The following is a 17,004-nucleotide window of genomic DNA, read 5'->3' on the forward strand; positions in this document are numbered from 1 at the left end:
AGACATCGTTTCTGCAACAGTTCAGATTGCAATCTCGATTATACCTGAACCAAACGGGGACACATGGGAGATCGAATAATGGAACAGTTAATTGGTTACACTGCGAGATTCAATCTATCGATTTTTATTAGGTCGTTGCATATGAAATAACCAATTTCAGAATGCAGATTTTGTAAAGTGCTTTAATCGAGAAATACTATTATAATCTGCAGGTTTATTATACAGGGTGTCTTACCGTAAATGCTGCTTGATATAACTCCTGAACGGTACGCGATAGGGCTAAGATGTAGAGGGACTTTTATCATCATTTTCTACAGAGAATGTCACTGTGACAAACAAATTTTTATCTTTCTTTTTTCAAGGTTATTTCAAGGCCACTTTATGTTTTTTAAACGGAGTGAAAAAACAAGTTCAGCATATGTCTTTGAAATGACCTCGAAGTAATCATTGTGGCTTTTAATAGTGTTATCTTGTTTGTTGAACGGAGTGTAAGAATATTTGGAGGGCTCAGAATTGGTGTAAGTCGCTGGGCATCGAAAAAGCTGGTATAATGAAGCCTTTTTGAAGAAACATATTTATTAACAGATAACATACACGTGAGCCCATGTACAGAAAAAATATAAATAAATAAATTGATACGAGCAAATTGACTTATTGGCTTCCGAGTCCTCCGTTTTATAGTTGAATAGAATTATCTGTATACTGTAAATAATCATATTTTAAACACGTTTTATTTCACCTCGATTAATCTGAACATTTGCGATTAAAGTTCTGCCAAACGAAAAGAGTCGTTTGGTAGCACACAGTGGCTTCAAAGAACATTCGAAGTTAATTGTGTAGAATTCTTAGTTTTTGAAGAATTTAAAAATTTCTTAATCGTACGATAAACCTAGACTCATTAGCATCTATTATGATAAACATCATGGAAAATCTACATAAATTCAAGGTTGCCGTTTTTACGCAGCAACTCTTTGCAGTTGCATTCAGTGGTTAGCGAGGGACGTATTACTCATTCGGAATCAGCGAGAAACGACACGAAGGACGATGGTCGAATAAAACTGTTTGAAAATTCGGAAAACTCGGAAGCGCCACAGGTCCGAGAAAGTGGGATCTGATCGAGGGAAAACGACGATTAGCGATCTCTCTTGATCGGAAACGTCTCGGACCAGCGATCCTATTGTTGCAACATGTATCGATATTATCTTGGTCGTTTCTCTGCTCCTGTCCTCCTCGCTCGGAGCCGGTGTCGCCGCTGGCGAATCGATATTTACACGTCCAGAAATAGACCGACCACGGAACAACTCCCGAGCCGAGGGCGCGCGGGTTGCAACTTGCAACGTTGTCATAGAGCACGCCGGCTCGTCCAGGAAAAGATTGTTTTCATCCCTTCGCGACGCCCTACTGTGCCGGGTTCTTTAAAGAAACCTCGGCGACGGAAATAGCAAACCCCCTTGACCAAGTAGAAAAAGTTGCAACGTGCAACTGCGTTGCCGCAGAACACGCCGCTCAGTGGGCCAATTTCTTGAAAAGCTGACTACAATTGAATCTTACAACTATTGACTATTAACTTGTACACAGGGTTTGCCTAAAATGTTGTACTTCCTTGAATGGGGTGGGTGATTCCTTAGGTTATTTGAAGTAACTTTTTCCTTTGCGAAAATGTTTTGCGCGGCTTCGTTAAGTAGTTATTAACGAAAAACACCGACCAATCAGAACGCGGCTAGCGTAGCGTTGACATTGGCCGAGCCGAAGTCCGTCCGCTGTAACCGCGCTCTGATTGGTCCGTGTTTTTCGTTAATAACTCGAAAACAAAGCCGCGCAGGAAGTTACTGCAAAGGGAAAAGTTGCTTCAAATCACCTCAGAAATCACCCCTTTCAAGAAAGAACAACATTGTTGGTACACCCTGTGTAATATCAGTGCATCAATGCATTTTTTAAATATATTGATTTGTTAGTGACATACAGACGATCGAAGAAAATTCAAGCTCTTCAACTTCTTGAAAATTAGAACGTATTTGATGCATTATTTGATGCATTTGTTTATCTTTAACAAATCTTATGTGTGAAACATTTTATTCCTAAAGCAGGTGTTGTAGAATGGAACTCTGGCATTACTTACTTGCGAAAAATTTGTTCTGAATTGAAACTTTGAAGAAACGAAAAATATCACAACAGCATTATACATATGCTGCTTCATTAAATGTTCAAAATGATGTCATTGGACTTCTAAGCACTTAGTATATCTTGTTCAAATACTAGTCATTTGTAAATTTGATAACAATGAAGAGGTAGCAAGCAGTTCTTAGTAAACATATTCGCAGAATCCATTTCAATTGTGTGCTATAACTCTGTAACTATGGACAATAAAAAAGGGTTGAACCAAATGGTATTCAGTTTAATGAGAGGTATCACAATAAAAAAGAATCAGTACTACTTCCCATTTTTTTCAAAAAATTGCCCAAATAGATGGCTCGGTATTTTAGTGCAAAGCTTGCATGCAAAAGTCCATGGCAAATAGAGAGCAAATTGAGACCAAACATTGGCCTCCTTATAGAGGGCGAGTCGGTCGCACTAAGAGTAAATATCAGAGAAAATTGGAGGAAATCTTTCTGTAGGAGGGAAACCGGAATTCGAAATTAAATAATTTTAAGCTTTATTTATTTTTTAAGATCGAAATATTTACAGATCTTAAAATTATAGTGTGTTCTATCCTACAGCAAGATTTCCTCCAATTTTGCCCGACATTCACTCTTAGTGCGACCGACCTGCCCTCTATAAGGAGGCCAAGGTTTGGTCTCAAATTGCTTTCCATTTGGCATGGAATTTTGGCTGCAAACTTTGCACTCAAATACCACACCTAATGCGGAGACAGATGGATCGGAATTTGTCGGCAAATTTTTGTGGAAAATTCAAAGCGAATCAAGAGCAAATTCTTTACTGAGTGAATACATACTAAAATATTAGCCCCCTTAATCATTTCATTAAAAAAAGAAAATAAAGTCGACATCTTCATAAGATTCTGAGAAAAATAGCTTGTAACACTTTAGTTGGTACACCCCGTATATAGATAAACTATTTTTGTGCCACTTGAAAGCAACAACTTGATTTAAGCGAGGGCTGCAAATGAGCCCGTTCGAATTAACACGGCAGTGTTTTCATCCCTTCGCGACGCCCTTCTGTGCTGTGTCCTTTGAAGGAACCTCGACGCCGGAAATAGCAAACCCCCTCGATCAAGTAGAAAAAGTTGCAACTTTCAACGTTGTCGTAGAGCTCGCCCTGGAAAACATTGCTTTCGTCCCTTCACGACGCCCTTCTGTGTCGTGTCCTTTAAAGAAACTTCGACGCCGACGCGACGCCGGAAATAGCCAACCCCCTTCTTCAAGTAGAAATGCTAGCTCGACCTCGCCCCGACCATCCCCTTTCGATCCCTTTGTCGATCTCCTCAATGTTCGCGAGTGATCGATTAAACGGTTTATTGGTATCGATCCAAGGTTCTATTGTTCTACGTTTCAAATAGAGCAAGGGAGATCGGGGAAAGTTGATGCATTTTTTAGTTTTTCATTTCTGCAAGTTTTCTTTTTTTATTATATTTAATTCGTGATGAGTAAATAACTAAATTAAATTTAGCATTCTCATATCTTTTAGAAATTTCTAAACATTGGATCATGAGTGAACTGGGTTCGGTTCGTTTCACTCACGTGAAAAAAGGTATGCTAAAATATTCTTTGAACTGTTCTCTTCACATATTGTAGGCGTAACTCTGAGAAAATACGTACAAAATATGTTATAAACTATTTATTTATGTCCGACCGCGGGACAATGTGACTTCCCGGTCCCGAATATACAGGGTGGGACGATGAACTTGTCCACCTTGAATATTCCCATTAGTTGTAATGATATAAAAGAAGTGATAAATAGATGTTATGTAGAAAATGGTAAAAATGATATATACAAAACTTGCATAGTACAGAGGGGGAAGTATTACGATGCAAACATAAACAAGAATACCCATTTACAAAAATTTTGTATGTGGTTGAAGGCGTTGCGGAGATTTCAAGGTGACCTTGATTTCCTTAAATGGAATTGGCTACCTTTCGTATCGCGAATCGAAAGAGGATCAAATTCTGTATAACTCTAAATAAACCTAATGAGATATTATCGAAATCATTTTCAATACGTGCCTGCTCGTTATATTCGAGTCGAAGAACATAGGTTTTCTACTAGCCTGCAGGTAGTAAGGACGCACTGAAAATTATTTCGATAATAACTCGATCACTATTAGGTTAGTCCGCGATATTAAAATTTCATCTAGAAGAGAGAGAGGGAGAGAGAATAATTGAGATATGGGGAGATCGACGTGAATGGAGTGTCGTGACGAACTTCTTATACGAAAAGTAGGTCGCTGTCTGTGATTCAAGGACACACTCGATCATTCTCCTCCGACCTCGCTCACAATTTCAGGTTACACATTTATCGGCCCGGAGAAGTGGCAAAAGGGCGTGTTCGACCCTTTTGATGGTGCACCAGACCATTTCTTGATTCGTTGCTTCGTTGTCAAGAGTTCGATGCTTTGCTATGCAGTTGTATTTTTGGCGAAAAGTATTCGACCAATCTGATGAAACATCTGTCACTGTAACGTGTATATAGTGTGCAAAGTATTTTCATCAACACATGCTATGGTGTTCGAACTATATTCCGAATTTTTTTCCCGGTCCCTGTCTTCTTGAAGATTCGCTGTCTTCTTGATTCTTGAACAGCAGCTGCTTGAAAATAAAACTGGGTCTGAGTGATCCAGTATGACGACCGAGGATTAACGATAAAAACGAAAGCTATGATAAAATTTGTTATTCAGCGAGGATCGAAATTGAACCAGTAAAAACATCTTTGCAGAAAACAATTATACAATATTTATGTATTTATTAAGATATGGTGACATAGAGATCAAGAAGCATATGATTCTACACTTATTTTAGCTTAAGAAACGATTATTGTTGTAATTTCAATTCACTGAGAACAAGTAATCGAAAGAAATTCTTTCCTGACAAATCTTTTTATTTTGAGTCACTTTGTAGTAATCTATAATCGCATATTAATTTCAATTCTGTACGCTGTAGGAAATTGTTTATTCTGTATTATTTCATCTATTTTATTGATCAACTAAGAAAATACAATTACAAGATATTTTATACACTAAACAGAAGTTCTAACATTCGAAATTGCAGATATTAGTTAAACGATGCAACGGGAGTGTGACTTTCGTAGTCGTTTGGACGAGTCTAATATTTTATGTGACCTCGCCGGCTTATTCAGGTTCCACTATCTACATAACAAAATATTAGTTTCATCAACACCACAGACGTAAAATGAACCCGATCCTACTTTCCGCTGCAGTGATTTCAAAGTTGCACTGCTCATCTGCAAGAACCGGAAGTATATAAAAACCATTCGTTTTTTTTTTCCTTAACATCCATGACAGCCAAGAACAATAAATGACTCGGTCATTCAACAATGAGAAAGGACTCGGTTTACAATAATTTAGAATAACAAATGAATTTAACGAGTTGGCTGCGCATGTCTATAAATATTTGATCTAAAATCTGCATTAACTAAAAATATTCTGCAAAAATATACAGCAACTATGTCCACCATCCATAATCTGTTGAAGTTTTATTTCTCGCAATATGGACCATGCAAACACTATAACTTTTAGTTTAACCCTTAACTGGTATAACAGGGTCTCTCATGACCCCCAAAAAATTTCTGTACATCGAATATCTAATTTCTTGAACCCCTTTAGAACATTTGGATTACTTAGTCTTAAATACAGTCTTAGATATAGTATACCTAAAGGTATCTGAGAAATTTTATGCAGAATTTTAGATTCAGATAGTAATCTGAATAAACCACTCGAGAGTCAATTTCTTTTTTTACAGTTAACCTTAGCACCGTTTCCAGAAGCAGAAAATTTGAATTAGCATCGCGCATGAACCACGCATGTTCAAAGTCTCAAATTTCTTTGTCAGTCCAACCGACAGGATAAATCTGTGACACGAGTCATCGATCGCGATCGGCGCCGTCGAGTGGCCAGTTTTGACGTACTCCGACGCAAAGTGCAACGAATTCCAAATGAGCCTATACCTATCGTGTGTTTCCTCGGCATGCTAATTTTACGTTGCAGCCTTGAAACCAGATAAAAATTACGGCCGCGTCGTAGGAGCCACCGTGGCCGAAAATATACGTTGTGCCACACGCGTATCTATTATTTACGCGACGACGCCGTTTACAGAAGAACCCGCGGTCGAAGTTCTTCCTCTTAACACCGCGATCGAGTCTGTGAACAATGAAACCGAGGTACCCTTCACTATCAACGATCGCTAATTAAGCGACCGAGATAATGAAATTTCAAGGTCGCGATACAAAGAGCGAGCTCGTTAACGCTACGTCACGTAAACCTAATTTGACACCATCCTGAAACGTTCAAGGTTAAGTAACATTTTTTAGAAGATTCAGACTCTTCAGGTTTACCACAATGACGACAAGTTTTTCTGTGTTTACGAAAGCAGCGCCATAACTGACCAGTTCAAATGCCCGTGAGAACGTTAAAAAATTTGTTTCGTGATTGAATCCACCGCGGATTTGAAGAATGAAGCTCTCCCTTTACGACGAGACCTTAAAACTTAATGTACAATTCTGTTTGACTGTTTTATGGGATAAGAACGAGTACAAGCGTCAAAAATTTAAAAAAATGAATGGGCAAAAATAAATGATGGATTAAAAACTAGAGGATTCAAGCTTTGAAATGAGTCCAAGTTTATTGTCGTACTATGTTTCTTATCGAAATTATTGCTGGTTTAGAAGTCCATAATTCTTCGAAATTCGAAAATTTAGTGTTCGAATACTTTTTGGATCCACTGTGTGTACGATTTTGCTAGACCTATCGCAATGCTTGCATACGAAAGTGTAACAGTTTAAATATCGACAATTTTTGAAAATTCCGAAATTATCAAATACTTTTTGGAGGTGCTGTACCTCCATTGAGCTGGACCAGGAACTGTAAAAAAGAATGTTTCGTGCTCGTGCATACCGAATCGATTCGCATCACAAGCCCGAAATTAACATAATTACATCACGCCTCACGAAATGTTGAATCACGAACGCCGCAATATTTGCATACTTCTTAATCAGAGCGACGAAATCAGAATGAGTCACCGTCCCGTTACAGGGAACCTACGCTGTTCTAGTATTTTTTCTTCTCTCTCTCTCTCTCTCTCTCTCTCTCACACACACACACACATACACATTCTCTCACGACTACACCTTGAGCTTGGCTCAATCAAGAGCTATTCTTTCCGCGCACAATGCGAACTCGTGTTAAATAGATTTCGCGCTGACGACGCTGAACTTGACTTCGATTGGAAATCGAATGAATCACTTTATCAGTCGACCTTCACCGACACTTAAACGAATCCAAATCGTCCGAGTAATAACGACGTATATCCAGAAAGTAAGTTCCCTTAATAGGTATTATCATGGCAACTACTTACTTTGTTGTTCGGTAAGCCTCAGATACCATACAGTCAGGCCACATTTGACACTTTGATGGTGGGGCCCGTTTAGATGAGAACTGTTCAGCGTATGCCCGTACGGGCAGCGATTTTATTGCCCTGGGCAGTGTTGCCAGAGAGGGGAGGGAGCACGAATTGAGGGGTAAAAGTTACCCTCTCTCTGCCAGTACCGAAGTATGCATGACAGAGACGAAATGCGTCGGAAACTTGGGGAATAGCGCGGTAGAAGGGGTAATTAGAGTGGGGGAAGGTGTTAGATTAGAGTAGTAAGGCGCCACTAAAAATTACTGTATCATTATTCAAAATACTCTTTACATTATTAAATTTGTATGTATTTAACAAGTTACTAAACATTTCAGTACTGTACGAGTAAATTGCACCATTTTCGTATGTATAAAAAGTAGAAATAGTAGAAAAGTAGAAAAAGTAGAAAGAAATATTCTAGGTCGGAAGAAATGTTTCGTTTTCGAGTTAAAATGGCTTCGAGTGCAAAGGGTCGAAAGGCATCGCTTAGTGATTCGTTTCCTGGTGATTAATCAAAACTTGTGCAATAAGTTGCAGTAAACAGATGAATGGATCTATATAAAATTCCATTGAAAATTTTCGTAAAAAAATTGACGAACAACTGTCTGAATGGAATGAAAAATTTCCATCTGTACAATCATCCGAGTGTTAAGATGTTCAAGAAAATAAAGCAGACCGCCGCCAGCGAGATGCGGTGTGTTATCCGCGTTTCTTGAACGCAAGAAATGTGTAATCGGCGGACACTTGTCGTCAGCTTTGCGAAGTGTATGGAGAACATACCACGAGTGATTCAATTGTAAGGCGTTGGGTACGAAAGTTTCTTGAAGGTCGGGAACACGTGCACGACGATGAGCGAAGCAGCCGACGGACTGTGTTCAACGATGTTTTGGTGCGTGCGATCGGAGAAAAAGTTCATGTCAACAGACGATTCGCAATTTCGTCACATTTTCAAGTCATCTGCCACAAATTTAACAGTCATTCCTGCATAATATCGAAGAGGCCGTGAACGCTTGGTTCTCATCTCAACCGGCACCTTTCTATCAAGCGTGGATACAAAAACTGTTGCCCCGTTATGACAAATGCCTTAATCATGGTGGAAAGTATGTAGAGAAGTAGCCGATACTAGGAATCGTCGAGAATGCAATAAGCATTCACTGTTTTGGAAATGAATTACTGCCTTTCTTCGATAGCCAATCGGAGCTTTCTGGATACGCCTGGTAGTATTACGAATTCGCAACGCATTAATCTCTGAAATCATAACTGCGTAGCTGAATTCACAATTAGATTCCTGGAAGCAGCAAACACGAACAGAAAAATAAACTCATTATTTTCTTCAACGCATTGGTTAGCAGCATAACACAGACGATGATCGCGATAACTATGGTTTGCGTAAGGGACATGAAATTAGTTTTATGACCAGTCGTGATCCTAGGTATAATTTTCGAGCTATCTATAACTTTTTTATGACTTTTATTTATGATCTGTGCGGATTTTTATGTGTAATAAAAATTGACCACGTCGATTGTAAGAAAGCGAAGTGAAATGAAAATATATTTCCTATTTTAATCATCTTAAGAAGTCGAAAATAATACATACTAACGTCGTTTCAGTTTTGTATGTTATCTATTGCAGTTTAGCAATCATTATGCATAATGTAATATTCAAGCAATCCATTACATGTCTTTATTTGAGCTCATTACATTTCACAAAATGAGTGCGATATATTTAATTACGTGTGCCATATTCGTATTCTAACCATTACGGTAAATAGTGTATACAAACTAATGTATGTAATTATACTGTATTACGGACGTTTATGCAAAATATAAAAAATGTTTGCTTTTCTGTGCGCTAAAAAAAATAAGGCAAATAAAAAAAGTTATCATAACATACTGTTACTTTATTGAATATTATGTTATGTACATATAAATATAGTTTATATTTATATAAATAACTATATTTAGCTATTTAGTTTGTATTTATATAATAATATAGTTTATATTCATATGTATATAACATAATATTTAATAAAGCAACAGTATGTTATGCTAACTTTTATTATTTGTCTCATTATCTTTTTTAGTGCACAAAAAAGAATTTGTCGACGAAATGATTGTCGGTGATTTCAACGTGTCAGTGAATAATCATAGTCGGCGAAACTCGGAGTCGGTGAAATCGTGTCGGTGATTTCAGGTAACCCGATTGCAAGATAAAGAAACTAAATAAATATTTCTTTCTTCTTTTAATTATTTTATTAAGCAAAAACTAATACCTTGATGTTCTTAAATTTTTTTAAATATGTCCATTGCTTTAAATCGTACGTACCAATTTTTGTTATGAATGCATAAAATCCGCGCAGTCTGCATATAACGAAACGTTCTCAATGATTCTCAACATTAATTCCGAAGTAACGTAAGAGTGAATGACTAAAAATCCGAATATAAACGTTTATTTTCGTTCGTCGTTGATCCGGCCGGAAATGAATGAGAGACGCAATAAAATGACGTAAAATATAAACGCACGTGTGAAAATGCGAATGCAAATGGACCTCGTAACGCGTGCAACACTGTATTTCCGTTTTACATGCAAGTACAATCGCCGCGAGAACGACTTAGCAGCTTATCAAATATGTATGTATAATACATCGTTGTCTATTGCTATTCAAAATTTCAAACTCGGTTATCTCTCACGTGGTAGGACAAATTTTTCATGCACTTGTTCGCGTGTTCGTAACCGAAACCGTGAACGTTTCCTCGTGGCAGTTTTTGATAACAGTTTTATAAGAGCGTTAACTTGTTTCCCGAGGTGACTGTAAATCAGTCACGATGATGATGGCGCAAGGCTACTACTTTCAGTTCCTTGTTTACAGAGACAATGATCGAACAACTCGAAAGAACACTTGAAATCTGTTATGATTTTTAAAACATCATAGACCGCGGATTTTATTTATAACAAAAATTAATAGGTGAAATTACAGAACTGTGAAGGTATTAAAAGAATTTTAAAATATGATTGCATTGTTTTCCACTTATTATTAAAATTATTAACAGAAGGAATGTATTTTCGGTTAACTTCTAGTACCCACACGATTGACTTGCAAAGTTTTTATTTTGCGAAAAGATCTGCAGAAAATATGACTGCTATTGTAATTATTTTTCAAACGTTTATTTTCGTTATATTTTTAGAAACGTTTGAAAGACTGCAGACACCACGTTTTTAAGTATAAGGCATCTAGATCAACAGAATACAGAATACAAATCAACAGAAGGTCTGTAAGTAAGTTGCCGCAAAATTGTCCTTGAGCTTGAATTTCAAGGTCAACATTTTTTTATTGACATGACGCGTAGAATACAATGCAATAAAAAATATGTCGACATTGAAATTCAAGGTTAGGGACAATTTTACGGCAACTTTTTTTTACAAATCTTCATCGATCCGAAGATGTATAATACGCCTATGGCAGCCAAGACCAAACATTTCTTTACACCCTGCACTACGCGAGTTAGAATTGTAATACTATAACCGTTAAAGCACAGAAAATTTTCAAATTTGCACGTTCGTATTTTTCTTCAAATTTTCTCGAACAGTAGATATTTAAAAAATTAAAAAGGTTAGTGATTTTTATTCAGCTCTCGAAGAACTGAGAGAAATGTCTATTCAACGTTCTAAGTTCGAGTAAACATTAGAAGTCGAACTATGTGTATGTATAATAGAAGGTAATGGCTAAAAGCTGGCAGAACACCCACTGTAATTCATACGCACAAATATTTACATTTGCCTTGGGGATTTCGCAGATACACCGTGTGCAAATGTAACATTCGCCGCGAAATTTGTTGTTATTTCCACCGCACATGTAACACCGGCAGCTGCTTTTAGAAAACCAAACTAGCTCGCGACTTGTTTACTTTTCGATCTGCGTTGTCGCTAAGTTCTGTACATTCATAGCTTTCCAATGTTGAATTTTTGTTTCTCCTTCCAGAAATATTTCGGATTTCGCCATTGCACGTAACATTAAACGCCGCTGCACGTGATCTTCCAAAACGCGCATTACCCTTGCTATGGCCGACTCGACGCGTCATTGTTTATACATGTAGTGTGGATCCGCACGTAAAAACGGTCAAAAATGAAAACATGAAGATACATGTCGAGTCACTTATCTCGTCCTTCGTAATGACTCATTACTATTTAACCTTCGCACTATCAACGTATTTGTAAAAATTACAGGACGCGTTTGAATATTTTTAATTTGTCATTCTTGAGATTTTAAAGATTTAAAAAATAATTTTTTAATTTGGTCTGACATTTTTATCAATTTTTTCGAAAACCATTTGTTTTATGAGAAACAGTAATCGAACACAAATGACGCATCCTCTCCAGATCTACAAGTTTTGTTTAATATATTTTTCGACAGTCAATGACAGAAGACATCCGAGAAAAACGATTTTACGAGCATTTAATTAGTTATTTTAATGTTTAAGGGTCCGGGGGCACGTTTTCCCGTTATCCGTGGGTGCTCAAACTTTGCACAGATTTTTTTTTTTTTATTAATTGGAACAATCCTTCCGACACGTAGCAAGTTAACGAAACACCAATAGTCGTTCATAAAAACCGGACATGTTAACCCCTTGTACTATAATATCGAGTCGAACTCGTGATGAAGACTTCGAACAGAATTGTCTAACTATGTATATTATCAATTCCCTTTAAATTGAAATGAAATTCTATTGTATCGTAGTCAATATTGAGCCATTACAGAACACGTGGTTCAACAATAAATATGTATATTTTCTATTTTCTCTAGTAGGCATCAAAAAAAGTTCTAATCATTATAATCATAAAATAAATAGTAGTGCAAGGGGTTAAAGGTCGGTCAACTATTCCACCCCACTAATAAAACTGTAAATCGCAACGAACACGCTCTATTTCAATCGACACGGTCACGAAAAAGCTGAGTGTACGTTTTTCGCGCCGCGTGTGCTGTAGCTTTTCGGTGTAGCAAATTGTTGTGTCCAGTCCAAGCCTGATCGCGTTGATGCGTCAGCTACTAGCCGAGTCAGCCCTGATTTCGTCGTTCCACGAGACACGTCGGCGTCACGGCGAGCGCACATCCCTCGCAGACAAGTATTTAATGTCAGCGAGGCACACTCGTTGCTCCGTTTTAATCGATCGCTCTCTAACAACTGGAATTAGTTCTCGGGTCCTCACCCCCGGAGGTCGGAGGTCGAGGAATTGCGGTGGAATCAGGTCGGAGGCCCCGCGCCAGTCGGGTGCGGGGTAGCCGATTCGAGGATTCGAGGATTCGAGGGTTGAAAGGTTGATAGGTTGATAGGTTAGAGGATTGGAGGGTGCGCTGGTAAAACGGGCGGCTCTGGACGGACCAAAGTTGAAGCGAAGGGGAAAGGAAAGTTCTTTTCACTCGACCGCGACGATATCGATTCGATGGGAGCTGTGTGTGCGAGTAACAGAAAATTCACACACCCACACACACACACACACCCCTCTCCTACGACCGCCTACACACCCCATTTTCGTCTGCTTTCGTTCGCGCCGTGACGTCAGGAAGTTTGTCGAGGGCGTGTTTTGTACAACGCCTCTTGGGTAATTAGTAACCTGCACCTTTCCCACAATTATTTTTACACCACCCGATAGAACCGGACCAGACAAACGAAATAGGATCCGAAAGGCTAGCGATACAGGATTCATGTTAAATGGTATTGAGTTGCCCCTTGCAAATTGGTAACGTCGTGCTAGTCGGACACAGCAACGTCGAGCACTTCGATGTCGGACAGATATTGATTCTCGGTTAGGTAAATGGTCATTGTGCCTTTAGGAGAATAATGATCGTCGTTTATCAATAGACTATAAATATGACTATCGCGGAAACACAGTATCATTTCTTCTCCTGAATGCAATGTTGTCAGAGTAATTTGGAATCCACGAAGCGTGAATATATACTAATACAGGAAAATATTCCCATTTCTGTTTCAGGCACTGCTGTACCTCATACAGTTACTGGACCCGATTGTCAAAGGCGACTACGTCATTGCCTATTTCCATACGTTAACGACTAGCAACAACTATCCCAGCTTACACTGGTTGCGGGAGGTTTACAACGTGCTTCCTTACAAGTAATACAAATCGCTCGTTTGAAACTTGATTCTAAGAGATTCGATCGATTCAATTTAAATAGTATGACAAATGTGGTAGAACCTCTGCTATGTGAACACAGTGAATTCTCGATATATATGTCAACAACACTCCGCGGTAGTGGGGATAATTCCGCGACGTTTATCATCCAGACCTTGGCGACATGTACAGGGTGGGGCAATAACTATGTTCACTTTGAATATTGCCGTTATTTGTAATAATATGAATAAATGTTATGTACAAAACTTACACGGTATAGAGGGGGGCATATTGTGACACAAACATTTTCTGCATGGGTGGAGGCAAAGAGGGGATTTCAAGGTCATTGTTAAAAGGACGAACAATAATGCCTCTTGACTTCGTACTTCTATCCAGAAACAAACTGTATTCACATTATTTCATTTTGTTTCAGTTCTATTAATCCTCCAATTAGTTCATACAACGAAGGTTCTACTGCGATTATTATTATTTTTAATTTTTCTTCTTTCTTTTTGGTTGAATACTTCGAATCGCGTTCATTAATACTAATACATAAATACTTCGAAAATTGACGTACGCCCGGTGATTCCGTGATTTATTTTGACACAGATAGATACTATAAGTCACGATGAGAGAGAACTATCTACGCGTTTGTTTATCTTCTTTATATGTAATTTGATTCCGAGACCTTCGGAGCATGCATGTGCCGATGCGTAGAACTGATGCAAGAGTGATGCCGATTGATGCTGATGCTGAGTGTTGTGATTTCATGTTATCGACTGACGTAGCCGTAGATCGAATTAACAATCGAACAGAATTATTTTTGATCAGCTGGCATCACAAAACAAAATTCAACTTATACAGATATAAATTTAAATGTTGAGTAGCAGGCGAATCGGTTATTGAGATTAGTTTATTCACCTGGCTATTGAAAGTTCGATAGTAGCTGACGTTACGTTTATTCAAGGAACTTGGTTAGAATGTTCACGTAAATTATTTTGTGTATTTATCATTTATACGGCTGCTTCAGCCGAGAATTTCGTTATTTTTTTTTTTTACATTCGCATCAAATTTCTATTAAAATCACTAATTATAGACCAGTTGTTTTTGTTGTTACCTTAAGCGTTGTCTATTGTTTCATTCATTTTCTTGCAGGTATAAGAAGAACCTAAAACACTTCTACATCATCCATCCGACTTTCTGGACCAAGGTTAGTGTTGACCATTGCCTTCTCAGAAACTCGTCGCAATCCTACGACAATATATTTTGTATCGAATCGTAAATTATACAGAGACACAAATTTTACACGGTATTCTCTGTAGCAAGTCGTCTAAAATTTCTCTCGACAAAAGTAAAATACTCCTACGATGCACGATCATTTTTGTTCCCCGTTTACGCAACAGCCGCCACTATTTTTTATTTTGCAATTGACGAAATTGAGGGTACCCCTCGATAAGGTGCAATTTCAAGGCGTAGATGCATTGCATCTAAACACCTCATCAATCATCGCGCGATCCTATTGGTCAATCTCTTTGAGTTGCTGTTTAGGAATGTCCTACAGTAGCCTAAACGACCGCGAACAGATCCCTCTTCTGCAATAAGTATATTGGAAACAGTGTCGAGGATAGACAAATTTTCAGACCTATAAAAAATATTGGTGTCTGTAGCGGAATCGCTAAATTCAATCCTAAAAATTTGCAACAAAAAACATGATCGAGACACTTTTTTGTGCACACAATGGTACAGAAGGTAGGGGATGAAAATGAATACGTGTATTTGATCCTTTAAACGTTATACTGTAAATCAGATCTAGTGTAATCATGCTAAACACCACTTAATTTTACATTTAGTAAACCTGGACATTAAACTTATCATTTAGTATACCGATATGACTAACGTAGCTACCAACGAGATTTTGTGCTAAAAGTTTATATTTTCTGTTTGAGGTATGTTGATACAGTAAAATAATATGAGTCTAATAATATAAATTTTGTGAATATATTTTAATCCACCCTTAAGCATCGTAGGGTTAATTAATAGATTCTAGTTACTTTTATTCCTTTCTATTAACTTGTAGTGAACTAGTAGCTTGCTGCAGATAAATTGGTGTAAACACGTGACGTTTTTAATGGTAACCTCGGACATGATACTAGTGGCGAATGTATTATAGTGCGTGCGTCGTAGTGATCGATTAATTTTCCCTCTAATTTATGCCACCGTTACCTGTTCCAGATGATGACGTGGTGGTTCACAACATTCATGGCGCCGGCAATCAAGCAGAAAGTCCACAGTTTACCCGGCGTGGAATATCTGTATGAGGTGATGTCGCCGGAGCAGCTGGAAATTCCGGCATACATCACAGAATATGACATGACGGTGAGGATTCCAAAAGCAGTTTCGCTTAAACTTAACGAGCAGGGCCGTAACTGTTATAACCAAAAAGAAAAAAAGTCATGGAATAACAAGTATTTCATCGACTACAATCGTATCGGTTACAAACAAGGATTATAAGTAACCGAAAATTTGTTCTCTTGTTGGTAAATGTTATCGTTGAGAGAAATTCATTTCGATCGCTCATAACAGTTATCAACGAGAGAAATTTATTTCGATCGCTAATAACAGTTGTCGATGAGAGGAATTTATTTCGATCGCTCATAATAGTTATCGATAAGAGAAATTTACTTCTCTTCAAATGGAACTCTTGGTTTCGTCATCAACGAGCATAGATTAAAAAACAACGATGATCAAACAGTCTGAATCTCGCTTATTCAAACCGTCATCATTGTCATTATCTGACACATTAACGCTCGGAACTTGAGTGCATTTCGACCCGAGGTTAGAAACGAGCAATAATTAATTCTAATTGCCTAGCAACCAGTTTAAACTGTTAGGTGTTTTTCCAATAGAAGAATTAACATTATACATATATAATTATACAGTATATAATAATGAAAATCATAGAAATGTGCTCCGTGTTGCATCGAAACCATATTTTTATAATACCGAGTTATAAGAATGTTAACTATATTAATTCTTCATTTTTATATTTATTTCAATATGTATGTATGACATACAACCAAACTTTTCTTATCGATAGAGGAGATGGTCTAAATAAATATGGACTTGAACTATTATGTGAGAACTTATTTTTAAGATCTTCTATTCTTAAGAAAATTCGTATGATTTAACACTCCTGTCCGTAACAAACACAATGAGCGTTACAAATTATTTACTCAAAATAAAAGGTAAGAAAATAAAATGGGTATCACGTACCCATTAACGCTATATA

At 37.6% G+C, this 17,004-nt stretch overlaps 2 protein-coding genes across 4 annotated transcripts in view; one reads left to right on the plus strand and one right to left on the minus strand.

The window, feature by feature from the left end:
• LOC143353665 (uncharacterized) overlaps positions 1 to 17,004 on the minus strand; it is a 466,044-nt gene that overhangs the window by 365,704 nt on the left and 83,336 nt on the right. The window lies entirely within an intron of this gene.
• The window catches only part of Gdap2 (ganglioside induced differentiation associated protein 2), a 110,785-nt gene that overhangs the window by 87,982 nt on the left and 5,799 nt on the right, over positions 1 to 17,004 (plus strand). For all 3 annotated transcript variants that reach the window (XM_076787144.1, XM_076787142.1, XM_076787143.1), the window contains 3 exons: positions 13,578 to 13,717; positions 14,871 to 14,925; positions 15,948 to 16,091. In XM_076787144.1, coding sequence (XP_076643259.1) covers positions 13,578 to 13,717; positions 14,871 to 14,925; positions 15,948 to 16,091 — 339 coding nt within the window. The remainder of the gene's footprint in view (positions 1 to 13,577; positions 13,718 to 14,870; positions 14,926 to 15,947; positions 16,092 to 17,004) is intronic.

Source organism: Halictus rubicundus, chromosome 4 (assembly GCF_050948215.1).
Source record: "Halictus rubicundus isolate RS-2024b chromosome 4, iyHalRubi1_principal, whole genome shotgun sequence".
Classification (NCBI taxonomy): Eukaryota; Metazoa; Arthropoda; class Insecta; order Hymenoptera; family Halictidae; genus Halictus; species Halictus rubicundus.